The 14,870-nt window shown below is 52.9% G+C and overlaps 4 protein-coding genes across 4 annotated transcripts; 2 read left to right on the top strand and 2 right to left on the bottom strand.

The window, feature by feature from the left end:
- Window positions 1–51: 51 nt before the first annotated feature.
- On the bottom strand, window positions 52–454 carry B0H65DRAFT_552443 (uncharacterized protein; the record flags this gene model as incomplete). The annotated part of the gene is made up of 2 exons (XM_062829890.1): window positions 52–293; window positions 427–454. The coding sequence occupies 2 exons, from the start codon at window positions 452–454 to the stop codon at window positions 52–54; spliced, it is 270 nt and encodes an 89-aa protein (XP_062677384.1).
- A 564-nt stretch (window positions 455–1,018) lies between these two features.
- Window positions 1,019–6,550, bottom strand: B0H65DRAFT_581323 (fungal-specific transcription factor domain-containing protein; the record flags this gene model as incomplete). The annotated part of the gene is made up of 3 exons (XM_062830813.1): window positions 1,019–4,153; window positions 6,016–6,246; window positions 6,419–6,550. The coding sequence occupies 3 exons, from the start codon at window positions 6,548–6,550 to the stop codon at window positions 1,133–1,135; spliced, it is 3,384 nt and encodes a 1,127-aa protein (XP_062677385.1). The 3' UTR covers window positions 1,019–1,132.
- Window positions 6,551–8,491: 1,941 nt separating this feature from the next.
- B0H65DRAFT_477257 (SPG20 protein) lies at window positions 8,492–10,850 on the top strand. Its single transcript, XM_062827419.1, has 3 exons — window positions 8,492–8,915; window positions 9,040–9,715; window positions 9,789–10,850. The coding sequence occupies exons 1-3, from the start codon at window positions 8,898–8,900 to the stop codon at window positions 10,649–10,651; spliced, it is 1,557 nt and encodes a 518-aa protein (XP_062677386.1). The 5' UTR covers window positions 8,492–8,897; the 3' UTR covers window positions 10,652–10,850.
- Window positions 10,851–11,340: 490 nt separating this feature from the next.
- B0H65DRAFT_307911 (Spc98 family-domain-containing protein) lies at window positions 11,341–14,610 on the top strand. Its single transcript, XM_062823246.1, has 2 exons — window positions 11,341–11,431; window positions 11,505–14,610. The coding sequence occupies exon 2, from the start codon at window positions 11,583–11,585 to the stop codon at window positions 14,436–14,438; it is 2,856 nt and encodes a 951-aa protein (XP_062677387.1). The 5' UTR covers window positions 11,341–11,431; window positions 11,505–11,582; the 3' UTR covers window positions 14,439–14,610.
- Window positions 14,611–14,870: the final 260 nt, after the last annotated feature.

Below are 14,870 nucleotides of genomic sequence, written 5' to 3' on the forward strand. Positions count from 1 at the left end.
GAGTGAGTGTCCATCACAATGACTCGTTGAGAAGTCAGAGGACAATGCGCCTCAGATCGACCCCCCATAAACCCGACTGTGAAGATGGTTCTTTTCGTTGGAAAGGAGACGGGGATAGATGTAGATCGTGCGCCCCGAGATGGTCAGTTCCCACATGCGGGCGCGGAGCTCCCAGGGGAGGTGGGGGAAGATGTGGAAAGTGTTGTTGGAGCCGGAACCGAAACCGGAGCCGGAGCTGGTCATGTTGATGTTTGTTGCAACAATTGGGAAAGAGTGGATGAGATGATGGGAACCTGGAAGTGAAGAGAGATTGGGACTTGGATGAAATTGGAAAGAGGCAGCTGAACTGACGCTGTGACGAGGGTAAGTGTTATGGTACCTAATCTGACGGGTGTGCCTGCCAGTTGGCATATTTATCTGTCTTACGGGGTTTAGGCGCGTTTGGTTCCTGCATTTTGATTGCTTTATTTCAACTCTATATGCGCATACCCGTATACTCCTCGTCTTTCAGGAAAGACTAACATGCCTCATCCTTCTTTCCTTCACCTTTCATGTTATCACATACCCAACTCCTCAGTCCACAACTCCTCTCTTCGCATAATAAGAACGAGGTGGTGGGAAATTTTGATCACGGAGACTTTCTTCCGGCGTGATCAAGCTGACAATTACTTTATTTTGCTTTGGAGCTCTCTGTAGCATCTAAAACTCCATGGGTATACTGCAACCGAAGCAGGAGTAGACGCGAAAGGCTAGTTTTACTGTTACTCCGGAGACCTGGTCAAGAGATATCATATTATCGTCCAGAAACTGCTCCCAAAAATATCCCCGTCGTACCTTCATGAAGTTGAGCATGAGTACAGAAATACATACAAACACCAAAACAAAGACAAGAAACAAGGCCATATATGGTTCAAGGTGACCACCGAACACCGGACCAACATATGTAGGATATCGTTAAACCGCTCCAACAAGATGAAAAATGAAAAACCAAATAAGACACCGCAATGGATGATGATGACAACAAGCCATGCGGACTTGATCCATATCAGATCCGGACTAAAATAGAAAAGAAAAGGGGCACTGGGCTTCCGTCACTACACCACTCCGGCCTCAAATCTCCTTTTTTGCCTCTTCACATAAACCCACTCCACCCAGCTCCCTGCTGTCCACCCACCCCAACAATCGGCTGCGGCACATAACCTTGTGTACCGGCGCCCATAACAACATCAGGCATCGAACCCCAGAACCCGTTGCCCGTCTCACTAAAACAGAAATCATCGGTCCCGTGCGCAAAGTGGTCGACACCGCCCGGCAACTGATTCCACGGTATGCTCTGGTTTTCCTGGATATACTGCATCACCTCATTTGACGAGTTATACACCGGTATGTTGGGTAACGTCGATATCGAGCCTGCTGCACCAGGGCCTGAGACAGCAGGCGCTGGCGGCGGCGGTGGGCCTAGTGCTTGTTTGAGCGTCGCCAACTGCGGACTCGGAACGGCAAATGATGATTGAGATGGGGACTGGTGTTGACTGCTGGTGCTTGGGATACCGCCGGTGACTGGGCGTTGATATTGGGGATGATGCCAAGAGATGTTTTCACCGTCTGGCGTCCGGGTGGTGTCTGCCGATGAATCCAGCGATGGATGGTGCTGGTGGTGATGTGTGGTGTTGATGGGCGTGAATGAGAGTGATGTTGACCTTGGGGTTTTGGTGTGGTCCGTATGATGGCCGTCGTGTCTGCTGGATGTTGGTTCGAGCGTGCTATCCCGAGAGATACTGTGTCGGTCATCATCAACCGCCAGAATTTCGCCATTGTTGACCACCTTCAGTCCTTGGTATTTCCACTCCTCCAGGCCGCCACCAAGAAGGCGAACGTTGATCTTATTCTCACCACCTGGCCCGCCCGCTGCCTTTGTCGCAGCTTCGTAGTCCTTCTTTACCGTGTCATAGTACCGTACCATATCGTGAAAGTATTGGACGTATGTGTCCGCCATTTTGAGCCATTTGCCCATTTGCTGTAGTGTTTTGTATGTCAGACCTGTTGGCCCCTTTTTGATCTCTTCCAATTCAACCCCCGAGTCTTCCTCTGCTGGCAGCAGCATGTGGCGTTCGACATCGATATGCGGGAAGTAAACAGCATATATTCCGACAAAGGCAGCCGTCCAAACGGCAAACAAGACGAGCGTCGACATGGGAAGTTTCTGTTGGGAGATATCGATAAGATCAACAATGTCTCTAGCGGCTTTGAAGATCTCTTCAGCGCTCTCGTCCCAGAATCCAGGCGGTTCATCGCCCTCGGCAAAAGTAGGCTCATCGAGAGGACCGACTGGCTTCTTGCATCGAATTGCAATAAACGGTATGTACTCGCGATGAAGCATAATCTTACATACCGCGCCAAGCATGTGCAAGGAGACGTAGACACTGCTGGCATGGTGGTTCTCGTGCTTGTAATAGTTGCTCCTCGACCAGCAAAACCGCTCCGGTAGTTCGCTATAAAATGTCTCGAGCTTCACCCGGAGCTGATGGAATGTTGTCTCACGCTTCCAAGGAGCATGTTGTTCTGTAAAGCGCCCGCCGGCAAAGCTCCATTTTGATATTTCGCCCCAAATATCAACCAGTCGAATGAAGCGACATAGGACGCTGTCGGCACTGTCGGAAATAGGGCCTCTCGCTATCTCCTGGGCTGTAGGATTGAGGAACCCAGTATAGACATCTTCGGATAGGTCGAACGACATCTCGGAACAGGGAAGCTGGATCCGCAAGTCCTCAGAGCGTATTGTTGATGCACGCCCCTTGCCACAGCCCAACAAGCGATCCAATATCAAGCAGCTAAACATGGTGCGTCGCCTGATTTCCTTAGCGATGATAAGTTGCGATTTTGACATGGACAATTTTGAAGCATCCATAGGTCTGGACCTGAAAGTCTTGCTGTCCTCTTTATCGCCATCGCCCAAACCTAGAGCTTGAGCCATGCGAATAGCCATCCCGACATACATCCATGCCGCCATGCCTCCCACCTTGGGTCGAGCCTGCCCCCATTCGTACAGCCCTAGCATCAGGAAGGCCTGAACCCTTTCGACGGATGCCATGGTCATGCTTGCTCGAAGCCCACCCAAAGCCTTTGTTAGAACATCAGCATAGAACTCGGAGGCGGCTGTCGCATCGTTACTGATGCCAAGCTGGCGCGACTTTGGACCACTCGAAACAGTAGAAGCAGTCCTGAGCGTTGTAACGTAAGATACCAGCGTGGGGTTAAAGCGTACTGTCAGGGTTAAGACGCCTAGGAGCACGAGGTTGATCTCGGGAGATGTGTCACTCTGCTTGGCTCTGAACCTGTTTCCCATTTTCTCCTTGAGGGTTGCCAAGTGGAGGAAGGGCAACTCAGTTGCAAAGTGAAGTTTGTACAGGTCAAAGATCTCTGACCACACACTCTCGGTAAGATAAGGAGCCGTGAGAACTTCCTCGGCAAACGCGGCAGGCGGAACGGCGCTCTCCAACTTGGCAATATCATCGATTCTCCTCGGCCGCTTCCGCTCGGAACCCTGCTCCGACTTGACACCAGCGGGGGGCTCGGCCCGCTTTGGGGGAGCTGGCGCCACGTCAGGGTAGATGCATTCTTTGCCATTTCGAATGCAGGTATCGCAAGGCGCGTCACCGCCCGTGTTGTTGCACTTGATTTTGGATTTTCGGCAGCGTTGACAGGCGATACTCGAGCGCAAAGGGGCACGTTTGGCTCCCTTTTTAAGATCATGCTTGCCAGGGCTCGCAGGGCTCTCGGGGGTGGGCGCCATACTCGCGGAGGTCATCAAGACCTTGTTGGCATCCTCAGGTGTTTGGCCGTGCCTGCGAAGCCCGCCGCCCCCGGTAGCGAGCGGTGAGCTATGAGGCAGCGGCTGGCGAATGTTTGGTAAACGGTTGTGGGGATAAAGCCTGGGTGCTATAGCCGACTCGGCGGGGTGTATAGAAGACGGTTCGCCGGAGACCGGCACGGCAAAGGCGTCGTTAAACTTTCGTTTTGGAGTAGAATCGGTTGGCGCTGTAGAGATAGCCGAAGCTTCATCGGCGTCCGGCGGATCGGCGGGGGAGAGGATAGACTGGATACGTAGTTGGGACGCTATCGTGCCGGCGGTTGGGTCTCTCAAGGGGACCCTCTAAGACGGAAGTAGGATAAGATGCCCACAGAATGGACCGTGAACGAAGAGCAGTCTGCGGAGAAGAAGTCGGGCAAGCTCGGCAAGCAAGCAAGATGTCCTCGGAGCCGACTCCACAGTGCAGACGCCGGTCAAAGCGGCCGCGGGGTGGTAGCGACCGGATGCAGGAACGAATGCGAAACGGTCGACGTCTTGCTTGCGAGTAAAGCAACTAAATATCAAAGGTCGAATTGCTCGGCAGAAGGCGTATGGGCACGACACGACACGACACGACACGACAGGGCAGTACACAACGGGCACGGCAGGATAGTGTTGGTGCTTCGCGTCCGGAACGGCAGGAGGAAAAGGCTTGGTAGTAACGGTTCGGATAAGCAGCAGGCGAGTTGGCAAGGTGCCAATGGTGGTAGACTTGCGGCGGCGATGATGGCTGGCCCAGGGGAAAAGGTCGTCCTCGTAGGCTGATGGTCTTTGGACTAGGCCAAAGGCTCAGACGAAGCACGGGAGCAACAACGGGAACAGAAGCAGGCGGGCGTTTGCGCAATGTATGACAGCATCCAGCGTGGATGCAACTAGCCGTCAACCTCCTGAGCGTTGCCGCGTAAATTGTAACAGCAAAGGGCTAGGTAATGTGTCCGAGAAGAGGAGTGGAAGCGAGGCGAGATACGGACTGGCACGAGTTGATCAAGAGGTCTGTATCTTGCAGGGTCACTCTAATAGCGCGATGATGCCAGACAGGTGTTGCAATTGGAGCCAAGCACAAGGAACCTCAAGGTCGAAGGCGGGGGGACCGATGATGCGTTAGAACGTGTACCGTGTACCGTGTACTCCGTGCGGTTGGGGGCCGGATGTCAAAGAAAAAAAAACATCAATGGTCGCGGCGCCGGTAAGTGTCAGCCGGAGGCTGGTGGTGCTGATGGTGGTGATTGTTACGATGGTTGTGGAAGGTGGAGCGCAACGAGTGGAGGCGACAACGGCGAGGGGAGAGGATCAAGGTGGTATCGAAAGTGGTGGTGCTGAATGATGTGCGGCCGGTCGACTTAGCTGATCCAGGCTGCAGAGATGTTTGACAGCGTCAATCCGTCTCGAATTAAGACGATTGGGTCCAGGACTGCCGTCTGAGGGGACAGGTGCTCGGTAGTATGTACGGTGGCCCAAGTGTTGGCTATGATCAATTGAAAAAGTTTGGTTAGAAAATGGCCCGTGTCAGCTGCAGGCACTAGGTACGCGCCTAGGCGCGTTAGCGTAGATTTAGTTTAGTAATTAAGTCCATCTTATATTATACTCTATAACCCTGCTTCTTCGTGTATATTGAACTAATGAAGCAATGAAGCAATAACTAGAGGCAATGAAAAAACTAAAGATAATGAAAGTTAACTAGAATTAATGGAAGTCAATTGAAGTCGAAGGGGTGTAATGAGTTAAGACTCTGAGAGTTAATGAGACTTGGGAGCTTTGAGGTTTGTTAAGATTTAGTGTAGTAGTGTAAATGGATCTCCCGGTTCTTTTTCAAATTTTGGACTTTAGGGTAGGGTATTAATGTAAATGGATCCCCTTACTCCTCTTGTTCTCCCTGGGCAATGGGAGCTTATAGGAATTGGAAGTTAATAGTTAATGAAAGTTAATGGGAATGAATAGAATTTGATGAGAGGTATATGAGTTGATGGGAGTTGATAAGAGTTGTGATGAGTAATGTGATGCCTTTGGATGAGTGGATGGGTATGAGTCTTTGAGTATGTAAGTGATATGGAGGCGTTGATATAAAAGGGCTGGCAGCTGCCTGCAGTTGAGAGCTCGGACCAACTTTCAATTGATCATAGCCAACACTTGGGCCACCGTAAGTATGGCCTGCGTATGCAATGTACTGTGAAGTTTACAGCTTCAGTATGTTCTTTGATAGTGGTGTTGACCCGTTGAGGACTGAGGTAGGGGACGAGGTTGTGAGTGACCACTGAGAAGACCGGGGCAAGCAGGTAGTTGACAGCTTGACATGAAGAAATTGAATATACAATGAAGTAGACGAAGGCGCCTGGCGTTTCTTCTAATGCGCACAAAATTGAAGGTTCCGCAACGGGAAAGTCTTGTTGGCCGAGAACCTGCCGTGACAGGTGATGATGCGCCGGGTACCGTGCGTGTACGTGGGGAGATGTATAAAGAGCTCAATCTTGGATGCGCCTCAACATGGATATCAGCTCGACGGTGAGAAGTATCGACTGTAGATGAGATGAAAACAAAGTCAAGCGGTGATCAGTCGTTGACAGTCTGGACGTGGAAGACGACGTCGGAGGTGATGTCGGAGGAAGATTCAGATGAAAGAGGAACGGACCGGCATTGACGATGACGGATGAGACCGTAAACGGACAGCTTGGTCGGGGCAGCTGAGTGACTGCCCTTGTCCATTCAGTGGACCCTTCCCTCTCCGCCCCCGGATCGGATAAGGCCAATATCTCCACTAGCCCGCTAATGGAATCCACACAATAAGCACGATAACGGCCGGCTCCCCCGATTACCCCGATAACTACAACTAACAGCCAGGCCCACCCTTGCTGCTTCCCGCGCTTTCTCTTTCTCCTCGTTCTCGGTTTTATTCAACGCAGTGTTTCAGTCTTGCCGATTTCCTTTCTTGCTTCACCTTCCCTCTCCTTTCTCATTTGCTCTCATCTTTTGGAACACAGTCCGTACACCACGACGGTTAGGAAGGAAGCAGCGGGCTCAAAATAGCAACCTGAACTATAGACTACTTCTTACTTCTTCTAGGGATGCCCAGATTTGACTCTATTTCCTCCCCTGCGAGGCCAAGTAGTCATCTCTGCTTGGTAGCATTCGCAATGTTTGCATATCCAACTGCCTTGCTTGACTCTGGCGAGGAAAAAGAAAAGAACATGGCGAAAGAGGGCTCAAGGCCGGGCCAGAACGGCATCATCCAGACCACAGTTTTCGGCATGGCGTCCAGAGGCTTGCATGTGCGAGCGAGGTTCTCAACTGCTCATATCTCACATTCACATTCCCCTCCCGGCCGCCTGCCAGGTCCGCCGGGCTCACAGTTGTAACCATCCTGCAGTGTGACAACCAGCATTTAGGGCCATGTTGACAGAAAGGGGCTGCTAAACCGTTGAATAGGATCCCGTCCGGCCATCACTCGACTAGCCTCCCGCGCAAATCATCAACAATTATTGAACTGCGTATACATTTCCGGTATCTGTCAAAATTCGCCAAGGATGCTACTGGTCATGACGAGTTAGATGAGTCTACCGCGTACACAGTATTTGACCCCCAACATATGCCACACCCAACCCCGACGTTATGGGTCACCAGTCATCTCTATAGAAAAATACGGGTGTTCAGGAGACCTGACACTGAGCGCCACACCCTCTGGACAGTGTCGAGGCACGCTGGCCTGCAGAAATACCTGATGCCACCCGGCTCCTCGGCCTGGTGCTTGAGACCCTTATGATCTTATCCGCTTCATGGGAGGGTGATGGCGTACAACATTCGATAGCCGACTAACTACCTGAATTTGTTCGGGGGCTGGGGGGTTCCCGTCACCACTTCAGCATCTTCCCCTTCTGCCACCCTTACACAGATTATCAGGGTCCTCGAGCTGCCGGATCACGAACCGCAACAATTGGGCTCTGCGAGTGACCGCACCGGGACTCGACAGCAACTTCTTTTTTTGAGCCGTTGAACGGTGGACGATCAGGTTACCCTGTATGGCTGTTCGGTAGCGGCCGGGACGGGACTTGGTGCAGCCACTCGGTCGTGGTGGCACTTTCGTTACCCTTTGGCAGCCACACGAGGCTGTGACAAGCACCGAATCCTAGCCGACGTTCGAGACTGGAGATCCCCAACGGTAGCGGCATGATGCTTGGCAACCCCATCCGCTGACCCAAATGGCGATAAGCTTTCCCACGCCAAGGAACGCAGGCACATCGGTCCATGTTCTCAACATGCCTCCAAATTGCCTTTCAACCCTGAATCGACGGCGCACAGCCAGCATAACGGGCGACATATGAGCCACATAAAAGGTTCTTGCCTTCTTTCCTTGCCGTGGCAAATGGGCAAAACTGCGAAGTAAAGGAGGTAACATGAAGGCACGAAGGCACAAAGGCAAAATGATGTTAGTGGGGGGGTCCAATGACGTCGGCCGCAGGTGCTTCACAATCACGCTCCACGAGAGGCCTCTTGTTGCATGCTCCACACAGGAGGGAGCTCTAAGCGCCTGGAGGCAACCAAACCCCAGCTCTTTGCCCAGGAACCGCGGGAAGATGGTGGGCTAGAAGTGTCGCTGTTGCTATTTTGAACTCGAATCTCCACGGACAAAAAGTTGACCCCGCTTGCTTAGGAACGCAAGGTATCTGAGTTAGAACATCGATTTCATGCTTTTTTATCTTCTTTTAATCCTCATAAACCTCAACTGCTTGTGGTCCTAATCTATCTAACACTTCCCTTGGACATTTCTCGGTTCAACACGACTTTGCGCCCGCCAATCGCACGACTTATTATCAAGAGGGTGTGCTATAATACCTAACACTTACAGCAAGATACCCCGCAGCTGCACCAATCAGTCGGGCAGGGAAGCAGCACATTGCCCGCCGACTGCTGCTGAGCGATCGACAGACGGTTACGTCGTTTCCTGTTCAAGGCCATCCATCATCCAACACTTCTTCAAGCCGTCCCGTGTCACCTTTCCTAGCTCGACGCAATAAAAGCAATCAGATTGTCACACCACCTACAGTTTCCTTCGAGAATGGCATCAAGTCACAACGTAAGACCATCACTCAGCAATCTTTGAAGCAGTGCCAGACCAGCAACAGCACCACCAACGACCATCACGGCGCAATCCACTGTTCGCTCGTTAAACCGGAACTAACATGACAACCGCCCGACAGGACCCCAAGCTGCTCTACGCCATCAACGGCGTATCAGCCTACCACATTGCCAATGGCAAGGAGGAATCGTTAACGCCCGCCGGGCCACAGACCCTCTCCTTGCTAATGGTGCCAACAAGCTCTGCTTTTGCAGACCCGGCACTGGGCACAGAAAACGCGGAACAGGACTTCTACTTACATCTTCACCTCCCGCCCGAGCTCGATCTTCCTCTTCCCGCGACTACCCAGATCTACCACCAATCTCCTACGAGCTACCTGATTCCTAGATGGGACCTCGGACCCGATAGCGGTGCTTTTACAAGAATCGAGTTCCCCTCGGTCGAAAACAGGAAGGGCATTCAGGAGGACGTGGACACCTTTGAGACGATTCTTGCGCAATGCACTGCGTTCCTTGAACGGGCACCACCTCCGACACTTAGTCAAAGGAGCAACGAGAGTAGTGGTGAGAAGGGTGGCACAGCAACATCAACAAGGTCTAAGGGTGGAGTGACGGAGGACTTGCCGGCATACAACCCTGGTGACTATAGGCCTGGTGAGGCATATGCCCAGGGAAGCCGAAGCAACCCCACGCCAGGACAGATTGTGCTTGTGGATGAGGACGACGGTAGCGTCATTGGCGAGTTGGCTGAGGGCTACCAAGTTCACGAAGATAGCGCGTTGAAGCCTGGATCGAAAGGTTAGTACTGCCGTTCCTCATCCCATGTCTAATATCGTCCAAATTGCTTTGGCTAACTTTCAATGTCCACCAGACCCGGTTGAGATTACGCTCCCGACTACGCCCAACGGAAAGATCAATGTTGCTCCCGCCTCGCCAGAACTATTCGATGCCGAACTTCACCCTGCGTATAAGAAGTCCTTCCTTGTTTCGAACGCATCCGCCGCCTCGCGCTTCATCATTACCGGCTCCGACATGCTTGCCAAGCTCTTACAGAACCAAGCCGATAACTACACTAGAAGGTCGCAACCGGCCGCTGAGCCCATGAAATTCAAGCCAGCCACCCGCGAACACATTCGCCGTATCAGCCACTTTACCGGAAACGCAGCTGTTCTGTCAGCCAAAACCGTAGGACAGATTGGCAAGTTTGCACAGAACTTTGGTGCCAACCTCGGCGGTCGCGGACCTAGAAAGACGGGGACCAAGGGTTTCGGGCCGGATGGGCAGCCCCTGGATAACTACAAGCCGGGACTGCTGAACAAGAGCTTCATGGCGTTCTCGACGGTCATGGATGGTGTGGAGCAGGCAGGCCGACACTTGCTTGCGTCAACGTCGGAGGCTGCGACCACGGTGGTTGCGCACAAGTGGGGCCCCGAAGCGGGCGAGATATCGAGGAGTGTTGGTGGTGGGGTGAAAAACGTCAGTTTGGTCTATATTGATGTTACCGGTGTTTCGAGACGCGCAATTCTCAAGAGCGTCGCAAAGGGTATGGTTGTTGGTCGGACGGCAGACGGAGGAGTAGTAACGGTCGGAGGAGGTGATGGAGGAGTGCTGAGTCCGGGCGAAGGAGGAATGAACAGCGATCCGATGAACCGTGCAGGAAGGACCTCGCCGGGGAGCATTAGAAGTGGGAAGCAACCGGTTGGGATGAACGGGAGGTCTGAGACATGGGGTTGATTGGTGATGTTCGGTTAGGTCTTTCCTGCTAATATCCGCTATACCTATTTTTATTTCCAAGATTTTGGCCGACTACATCGACCGACAATTCTGTGTTGAAGTTCCTCTATGATGAGTTTGATAACCTCTTATCTGCCACTGTTTTCTTATCTAACCCTCAAGGTTCCCATGAAGAGTGGATTCCCGGGGCAGCCCTGGCAGCTTCCAGAGCCATGATGTCATGTGACCGCGACATCCCCTGTCGTGGTTTCTCCAACCGAACAACGCGTCTGGATCGCGATCCCCTGCACGTGGGCCTAAACCACTCTCAATCCGATTGAGGCTTCCGTCTACCTTAACAGCAGCTTCCACGGGCAACATCTTACAGACGAACAGGCACGACCTGTCCATCCGTCTGGCTGTTGGGTACAAAAGTGCCCTTGATCCGCCTTTGAATCCGAGAAAGACAAAATCCCACCACCAAGCTTCTACTACTGAGCATTCACCATCGTTTATATCTTCGAGCTCCGAATTTCCCATTTTTGGAACTCTTTCACTGTCGCTTGACTACTACACATTGTCCCCACTTACGTACCTTTTTGGGTTCTACAAGTAGTGTCAACACCCCGCTGCAGCACCTACTTTTAGCAGTCTAGACTACCGATTCTAGCTGGCTCAAGCACCACACCCCATGTGCTGCAGGTTCGAGATCCTCGGGACTCTTATACTTCTCTATCAAGCCTTTGTTAGACGGCAATCACAGTCGCAGGACGACGAATCTCCATACCTGGCTGAGAAACCGTGAGTAGCAAAACCACCAGTTTCTCTCTTCCTGGGGTCATAGACACTAACAACCGTCGCTCTACCACTTTAGTCCCCTGCCGTCCCTCTTTTCGACACCACCCTCCTCTCCCTCACCATCAACGTCAACACCGACATCAAATCTGCCACCATGCTCCACGAAATTCTTCTCTCCCTCTCAGGACACCCTTCACCTCTCCTACAACAAGCTGCAGCCACCTCCACAACTCCCAATGACTCCCCGCTAAAGTCAGCCCTCACCCCGCCCGAACGCGCACTCCTCTCCAAGCTTGCCAATCTTTCAGAGCTCCACATCAACCTACTCTCTCATACGGCTCGCATTAGCACGTCCCATCCCTCCATAATCTGCCGTGCTATTGCCACCGCCATTCGAAATGAACACCTTGCTGCCTTTCAGCGCAAGGTGCTTCAAGTGGAGGAGACAATACTGAAGAAAGATGCCGCACTTGTGGGTGCCTACAACATTGTGCCGCTGACGGCGGTGGTTGGCGAGTTTGATGAGTGGAACAGGCGCATGGAATGGCTATGGAGCTTTGTGGACCTGTTGATGAAGGGGATGAAGGAGAATGCGGAGAGTGTCGACCAGATGGAGTGGGAAGGGAGTCAACCTCATGACTTGACTCATCGGCCCGCTCAGAAGGGGCAAAGTAGCTCGGCGACTAGGAGACGTGAGCCGCCAGTGCATTCAGGTCCTATGGTAATCAACCGGCTGAGGGAGTTGATACAGACCGGGTACAAGGATATTGAAGAAGTGGTCAAGAGCCTGGTCAAGGTGGCCGAGACAGCGTGGTTGAAGCAAGTCTCTGCGTGGGTGTTGTATGGGCGGTTGCCAGACTTTGGGGCTGATGACTTCTTTGTGTGGAGGGAGGAGGATGAAGATGGCGAAGAACAGTTCCTGTGCGTGCAAGAGCTTCTTCCCAAGTTTGTCACGCGATCTACGGCAGCCTCTATGCTCTTCATCGGGAGGTCTCTGCGCCAGATCCGCGCCAAGAGTGTGGAAGACTCGAGCCTCAGGGGGACGGATCACCTCTCAACGCAACTTACCAAACTTTCGACCCTTTCTCATCCGATTGACCCGGCAACTTTTTCGAATACTATTACCGAGATCAGGCAGTATCTCTCAAGAACCACTCTGGCGCAGCTGCTCCCACTCAGCGATGTGGAGAAATACCTCCAGCTGCTTCGAGACTTTTTCCTCCTTCGCCGGGGAGAATTTGCCATGGCACTCACCCAGCAAGCTGATGAGAAGATGCGCAGTCGGTGGCGGCGAGCCGAAAACTTGTCTGCTTACGAGAAGTCCCGCGATAGCGGCGGTGGTGCAGCGGGTGGGAGTCTCGGCATCGTTGTTGTCAAGGAGGGCGAAGTGGCCGGTGTGCTCACGCGCGTATGGCAAGCAATGGGTGCTCTTCAAGGGGAATTTCAGTCCGAAGAGGATGAGGGATTGGAACTTGCCAGGGATCATGTCCGGTTGACGATCCCGAAGAACGTCACGGATAACTCCTCCAGAGTTCTTCCCACGATGACGCCCACAGCTGCTGCCGTAGCTGAAGAAATCGGGTCGTTGAAGATTGCGAAGACACCCTTCCGCAACCTCTTGTTCTCGGCCCCAACCATCTTGACAATGAACATACCCTCCCCACTGGACTTATTCCTCAGTCCTCAGGATGTCCAGACATACACGGCTATCAACAGCTATCTCCTATCGCTGCGCAGGGCACATCTACGGTTGACAGATCTGTGGAAGATTACTAGTCTGAGACGGCATCATCCCGCACCTCCGCGCATAGGTAGGAGTAGAATGCGTGTCAAGGCGCTCAGAGAACGAGTTGAGAAGCGCGAGAAGACACTACGTACCGCATGGGCTACCGCCAGCGCAGCCATTTTCTTCCTAGGCGAGACGGAAGCATATTTTCAGGGCGAAGTGGTGGAAGGCCTGACCGACGGCTTCGAGGACTGGCTGCACGGCGGCAGCGGCAACAGGACTTCGAATGAGAAGAAGAAGGATGGGGTTGATGGGAGGAGAAGCAGCGCTTCTACTGGACTAAGAAGCCGAGCCTCTACTGGCAGGAGTCTGACCAGGGGGAGAGGAAGAGAGTCGAGGCTATCCAAACGCAGCTTCGGCTCAAAGAGGACATGGGATGACGATGTCTCCATGGGTGGCTATGACGACGACGGTGATGACGACGACGACGTTGACATGGTTGAAGATGAGTTTCACGCCGAGAGGGATTTGGAAGAGTCCGATGTTTGGCTCAACACCGCTGCCAACCCTCCTCCTGCACCTACCAATTCTGATGACCCTAACCGCCAACCCCGTGACCCCCAGACCCTTGCTACCGCCCACCGGGTTTACCTCCGCGCCTTACTTAGACGCCTTCTGCTTACCCTCGAATCCTTTACCCAACCTCTATACGAACTACTCGTCAACATTGACCACCTGGTCGCGCTAATGCATCGCTTGCAACAAGTCTGGGCAGCCGCCGATCTTGAGGAAGATGTGGGTGTCGTCGATGCCTTTGTCGATCTGAAAAAGGAGGAACGTGATCTCACTGCACAACTCCAAACCATTGCCAGCAAAGTTAAGAACGGCATCATGGAAGTTGTACAGGAGCTCAAGAGGATCGAGACCTCGCCCTTCTCGTCATCAGATGCCTCTGACCGTGCGAGCGGCCTCGATGAGGGAGAGGAAGAGGAGGATGACGGCGCCGATGATTATCTCCTTGTCGACGACGCACCTGATACAGTCCAAGCTGGACGGAAGAGGAAGAGGGGTTGGAGGGCAGAACAAGAAGATGGTAAGGGAAAGATCAAAGAGGCGGGAGAATATGTGCCTAGACGAGTGGGCGGGGTGGACAGACTGTTGGTCAAGCTCGTCTTTGGCGGATGGTTCTCAGGTGGAGGGGACCAAGGTGGCGGCAGCCTAGATGGGGTGATGGAAGGTGATGAAGATGGTGGACACGGTAAGAAAGGTGGCTACAGCTACTAGAAGAGGCTCTCGGCTCAGAAGATGTTAGAAAGGCATCATCGGATGGTGACCATGGATGGGCACTCCACTCCTGTTTGCGAACTCAGGGGCGGTCTATCAGCAGTCATGTTTCGAAACAGATCTCAGCGGGAGGAGGGGTCGAGATCTCGGTTGAGAGAGCCACGAAGTTCGGAGGACAACGAGCCTGAGGATGAGTTGGAACCTCTGTTGAGAGAGGCGCGAAGTTCGGAGGACAACGAGCCTGAGAATGAGTTGGAACCTATGTTGAGAGAGGCACGAGGTTCGGAGGACAACGAGCTTGAGGATGAGTTGGAATCTGTGTTGAGCGAGGCACGAGGTTCGGGGGACAACGACCAGCCGCCGCCTGAGGGAGCCAAGAAACGCTCAATGAAACGCAAAATCATGAAATTCATCCGCAAGCCGTTCGACAAG

This window comes from Neurospora tetraspora (genome assembly GCF_033439725.1).
Source record: "Neurospora tetraspora strain CBS 560.94 chromosome Unknown B0H65scaffold_8, whole genome shotgun sequence".
NCBI classification, from domain to species: domain Eukaryota; kingdom Fungi; phylum Ascomycota; class Sordariomycetes; order Sordariales; family Sordariaceae; genus Neurospora; species Neurospora tetraspora.

Coding starts and splice junctions, on each gene's coding strand:
- B0H65DRAFT_307911 (XM_062823246.1), top strand. CDS start 11,583: ATGCTCCACGAAATTCTTCTCTCCCTCTCAGGACACCCTTCACCTCTC.
- B0H65DRAFT_477257 (XM_062827419.1), top strand. Junction 9,716..9,788: donor GTTGAAGCCTGGATCGAAAG/GTTAGTACTGCC, acceptor AATGTCCACCAG/ACCCGGTTGAGATTACGCTC.